The sequence below is a fragment of the Colobus angolensis genome, unplaced genomic scaffold, assembly GCF_000951035.1.
Source record: "Colobus angolensis palliatus isolate OR3802 unplaced genomic scaffold, Cang.pa_1.0 Scaffold78, whole genome shotgun sequence".
Lineage (NCBI taxonomy): Eukaryota > Metazoa > Chordata > Mammalia > Primates > Cercopithecidae > Colobus > Colobus angolensis.
The window spans coordinates 5584753-5590562 of NW_012121598.1; the positions used below are offsets into that span (position 1 = coordinate 5584753).

At 41.0% G+C, this 5810-nt stretch overlaps 1 protein-coding gene across 4 annotated transcripts in view; it reads left to right on the forward strand.

Moving 5' to 3' along the window:
• USP8 (ubiquitin specific peptidase 8) overlaps positions 1 to 5810 on the forward strand; it is a 75937-nt gene that overhangs the window by 2041 nt on the left and 68086 nt on the right. For 3 of the 4 annotated variants that reach the window (XM_011928608.1, XM_011928607.1, XM_011928609.1), the window contains 2 exons: positions 590 to 758; positions 4025 to 4169. In XM_011928608.1, the coding sequence (XP_011783998.1) occupies positions 655 to 758; positions 4025 to 4169 (249 nt within the window). In that variant the 5' untranslated portion in view covers positions 590 to 654. The remainder of the gene's footprint in view (positions 1 to 589; positions 759 to 4024; positions 4170 to 5810) is intronic. The other variant, XM_011928611.1, reaches the window with a different exon arrangement.

Here is a 5810-nt window from a genome sequence, read left to right on the forward strand (position 1 = left end):
CTACTAAAAAATACAAAAAACTAGCCGGGCGAGGTGGCGGGCGCCTGTAGTCCCAGCTACACGGGAGGCTGAGGCAGGAGAATGGTGTGAACCTGGGAGGCGGAGCTTGCGGTGAGCTGAGATCCGGTCACTGCACTCCAGCCCAGGGGGACAGACTGAGACTCCGTCTCAAAAAAAAAAAGAAGACATCACTTAAAAAATAAATAAACGGGTATCATCAATGAGAAAAGAGAATTGTTTCTAGATAAAAATTCCATCTACTTATAATCTATACATTAATGGTATTTTAACAGAAGAAACATGTAAAAGCTTTTATTATTACTGCTAGTTCCTTTGACAGGTAAGATTCCCAACTCTTAAAGCAAAATGATACAAAAAGTAATTCATTTGGTTAATTAAAATTTGAAAAAAAATTATTAAATTGTTCACTCATGTTCTGTGTATCTTAAACTCCTGAAATAGATATTGTAAATGATTTAAAATTAACCGTGTTAGCAAAGGATATGGTTTAGGAGTTTTATTTTTTTAAACTGCTCACTTGTTTTATTGTTAATGAGGAAAATTAGTATAATTATTTTATTTCTTTCAGAAAAGAACTACTTTTAAGGAAATATAGCATCCATTGTGAAAAGGGAAAAGTAAAGATAATTCATCATGCCTGCTGTGGCTTCAGTTCCTAAAGAACTCTACCTCAGTTCTTCACTAAAAGACCTCAATAAGAAGACGGAAGTTAAACCAGAGAAAATAAGCACTAAGAGGTATGATGTATCCTTTGCTAGTTTGATTGAATCAAATATTATTAATTTTTAGTTCATTTCCATATTAAAGTTAGATGAATGTTAATTTAAAGTTTATTTGAAAATAACACCATCACATGAATAAAATAAGACCTCCTTAGAGAAGGTCTTAATGTAATTGTAGCACAATACATATATATTCTGCTCATATGCATATTATCTACTCTCCAGACAGATCATACAGATATGACCTTTAGGTCGTAAAGTTTAAGAGGCTAAGATTATGACGCTTCTAAAAAAAAATATTCAGCCACAAGTCATTGTCTTTTCATAACACGATATAAAAATAATTCCTTTTTGGCCAGGTATGGTGGCTCAGGCCTGTAATCCCAGCACTTTGGGAGGCCAAGGTAGGCAGATCACCTGAGGTCAGGAGTTCCAGACCAGCCTGGCTAACATGGTGAAACCCCATTTCTACTAAAAATACAAAAAATTAGCCAGACTTGGTGGCGCACACCTGTAATCCCAGCTACTCGGGAGACTGAGGCAAGAGAATCGCTTGAACCCGGGAGGCGGAGGTTGCAGTGAGCTGAGATTGTGCCATCGCACTCCAGCTTGAGCAGTAAGAGCGAAACTCTGTCTCAAAAATAATCATAAATAATAATTTCTTTCTTTTTTTTTTTTTGAGACATGGTCTGCTATCTTGTGCAGGCAGAGGAGTGCAGTGGCATGCTCGTTGCTCACTGCAGCCTCGACTTCCTGGGCTTGAGTGATCCTCCTGGCTCAGCCTCCCAAGTAGCTAGGACCACATGCTTGTGCCCCAATGCCCAGCTGATTTTTAAATTTCTTACAGAGATAGGGTCTCACCATGTTGCCCTGGCTGGTCTTGAATTCATGGCCTCAAGTGATCCTCCATGCCTTGGCCTCCCAAAGTGCTAGGATTGTAGGTGTGAGTCTCTGCACCTGGCCAGAGAATGATAGAAACTTTAAAGAAAGTCAGAACGGAAAATGCCAGAATGAACTGAATTTTGAAACATTACTAAAGACAAAATGGGCTTTTAAAAAAAGAGCTTTTGGGCTGGGCACAGTGGCTCACGCCTGTAATCCTAGCACTTTGGGAGGCTGAGGCGGGCAGATCACAAGGTCAGGAGATCGAGACCATCCTGGCTAACAGAGTGAAACCTCGTCTCGACTAAAAAAAAAAAAATTTTAAAAATTAGCTGGGCATGGTGGCGGGTACCTGTAGTCCCAGCTACTCGGGAGGCTGAGATAGGAGAATGGTGTGAACCCAGGAGGCGGAGCTTGCAGTGAGCGGATATCATGCCACTGCACTCCAGCCCGGGTGACAGAGACTCCATCTCAAAAAATAATAACAATAAAAACATAACTTTTGGCTGGGAACCGTGGCTTACACCTCTAATCCCAGCACTTTGGGAGACCGAGGCAGGCGAATCACCTGAGGTCAGGAGTTTGAGACCAGTCTGGCCAACATGGTGAAACCACATCTTTACTAAAAATATAAAATTAGCCAGGCATGTTAGTCTATGCCTGTAATCACAGCTACTTGGAAGGCTGAGGCAAGAGAATCACTTGAACCTGGGAGGTGGAGGTTGCAGTGAGCTGAAGTTGCACCATTGCACTCCAGCCTGGGCAGCAGAGTAAGATTCTATTTCAAAAAAAAAAAAATCTTTTGAGGCTGGGCATAGTGGTTCACTCCTGTAATCCCAGCACTTTGGGAGTCCAAGGTGGGCGGATCACCTGAGGTCAGGAGTTCAATACCAGCCTGGGCAACATGTGAAACCACGTCTCTACTAAAAATACAAAAATTAACTTGGCATGGTGGCATGGGCCTGTAATCCCAGCTAGTGGGAGGCTGAGGGATCCCTGAGCCCTGGAAGCAAAGGTTGCAGTGAGTTGAGATTGCACCATTGCACTCCAGCCTGGGCGACAGAGTGAGACTGCCTCAAAATTAAATTAAATTAAATTAAATTAAATTAAATTAAAAAGATCTTTTGAAGGGCAGAAAGAGTAAGAGAGGGATTGGGCTATTTATCTTGCTAAGTTGGTAATGTTGATGGGGTAACAGAAAACAACTCTATTTAACTCCTGTTGAATGATTTTCAAATAGGAAACAATGGGAAAGATAAAGCCACCTTTAGATAGGACAATCCTTAAGGTCAGGCCTAAGACAGATTATTACTTTCTAGCAATGTCTGGTTTACCTCTAGCACTACCCTTATCCCAGAGGAAGTGGTATATATAAGTTGGTTGTCTCCAAACTTGCATCTAACTTTGTATCAATTCTGAAGTAGTGGAACCTAAATCATGAAATCTGCTTTATCAAGATCAGCGATCCCCAACCTTTTTGGCACCAGAGACTGGTTTTGTGGAAGACAATTTTTCAACGTACCAGGGTTAGGGAGGATGGTTTTGGGATGAGTCAAGTGTACTAGATTTATTGTGCACTTTATTTCTATTATTATTACACTGTAATGTATAATGAAATAATTATACAACTCACCATAATGTTAAATCAGTGGTATCCCTGAGCTTGTTTTCTTGTAACTGGACCATCACATCTGGGGGTGATGGGAGACAGTGACAGATCATCAGGCCTTAGATTCTCATAAAGAATGTACAACCTTGGCCGGGCATGGTGGCTCACGCCTGTAATCCCAGCACTTTGGGAGGCTGAGATGGGAGGATCACTTGAGGTCAGGAGTTCGAGACCAGCCTCACCAGCATGGTGAAACCTTTGTCTCTACTGAAACTACAAAAATTAGCTGGGCATGGTGGCACATGCCTGTAATCCCAGCTACCTGGGAGGCTGAGGCAGGAGAATCACTTGAATCTGGCAGGCGGAGGTTGCAGTGAGCAGAGATCACGCCATTGTACTTCAGCCTGGGCAATAAGAGCTAGTCCCCGTCTCAAAAAAAAAGAAAGAAAGGAAGAAAAAAGAGTGCGCAACCTAGATCCCTCACATGTACAGTTTACAATAGGGTTTGTGTTCCTATGAGAATCTAATGCCGCCACTGATCTGACAGGAGGCGGAGCTCAGGTGGCAATGCGAGCAATGGGGAGTGGCTGTAAATACAGATGACACTTTGCTGGCTAGCCCACCACTCATCTTCTGCTGTGTGTCCTGGTTCCTAACAGGCCATGAACCAGTACCAACCTGTGGCCCTGAGGTTGGGGACCCCTGATAAAGATTATCTGTGGACTTTGTATATGACCTGTATTTTTTTCCCAGATGTCAAGTACTTTTTTTTTTTTCCTCTAATTTCAAGTTATGTGCACAGTGCCCTGAAGATCTTTAAGACAGCAGAAGAATGCAGATTAGATCGTGATGAGGAAAGGGCCTATGTGCTATATATGAAATACGTGACTGTTTATAATCTTATCAAAAAAAGACCTGATTTCAAGCAACAGCAGGTACCTTTTATGTTTGCATTGTTATTTCCTAAGTTATTTTGCATAATGGAGCTATTTATTTTTTTCTAAAAATTTTAAGTAATAATGAAATTTCGCTCAAATTATATGCAGCATCTCTGTCATATAGATAGAAAAAGGAAACTAAAGATACAGTGTTATTATTTACAAATGTGTGTAATGTGTGAACTCGTGCATATTCTTGGATTTGCCATGGTTTAGTACAAGTTTATAGCAACATACAGATTCATAATTTTTTTCTGAGGTAATTAATCATTGCTAGGTCAAGTAGAAGAATTGAGTTTGCTCATTAAGTAAGAAAACATGGCTGTTTTTTAAATAGTACTTTTATTGTACTTTCTTAAGATTCAAGGTTTAATCTCTTGTTTTTATGTGACAGCTTTTTGTATATGACCAACATTGTAGCCATATTAAAAATCTCAGTTTGCAAAACTGATACTGATCACTCCCTAAATCTTTTTTTCTTCTTCTTTTGAGATGGAGTTTCACTCTTGTTGTCCAGACTGGAATGCAATAGTGTGATCTCGGCTCACTACAAACTCTGCCTCCTGGGTTCAAGTGATTCTCCTGGCTCAGCCTCCCAAGTAACCGGGATTACAGGCATGTGCCACCACGCCTGGCTAATTGTGTAATTTTGGTAGAGATGGGGTTTCTCCATGTTGGCCAGGCTGGTCTCAAACTCCCGACCTCAGGTGATCTGCCTGTCTCAGCCTCCCAAAGTGCTGGGATTAGAGGCATGAGCCACTGTGTCCAGCCCACTCCCCAAATCTTTAAACTTCTTTTTGCTTTTAATCCTTTGAACAGGTGCTTGTCTTCCATTTGGCTGAAACCATGGATAGGGAGGGCAGGGGCAATATAAATGAAGAGAAAAAACTGATGACTAGGATAAGTGTTGATAGAGAAAATAGATGTATTTCATTTGTATTAGAAACTAGCAAAAGAATGCTGGGCGTGGTGGTTCACACCTGTAATCCCAGTACTTTGGGAGGCTGAGGTAGGTGGATCACCTGAGATCAGGAGTTCGAGACCAGCCTGACCAACATGGTGAAACTCTATCTCTACTATAAATAAAAAAACTAGCTGGGTGTAGTGGTGGGCGCCTGTAATCCAAGCTATTTGGGAGGCGGAGACAGGAAAACCACTTGAACCTGGCAGGCAGAGGTTGCAATGAGCCAAGATCGTACCACTGCACTCCAGCCTGGGGATAGAGAGAGACTCCATCTCAAAAAACAAACAAACAAACGAACAAAAAACAAACTAGCAAAAGAAGAATGTGAAGAGTGTAGAGGCTCATTAAACAAATGTGAAGGAGGTTGTGTTGCTGGGTTTACCTTTACTTAGAAACAATCTTACTACCTGTCAGTAGTAACAAAATACTGCCTATAGATTTTTTACCTGGTAGAGAAGCCACTCTCAATTAATAATAAGATTTTATTTTGTTCTTTGGTGGTAGAATTGGCTTGTATTATTTAAATTGACTTATTGAAATAACAAAATTTCTTTTTTTATTTGATGATTTTTTTTTTTTTTTTTTTAATTTACTTTGAGGCGGAGTCTCACCCTGTCACCCAGGCTGGAGTGCAGTGGCATGATCTTGGCTCACTGCAACCTCCACGTCTCGGG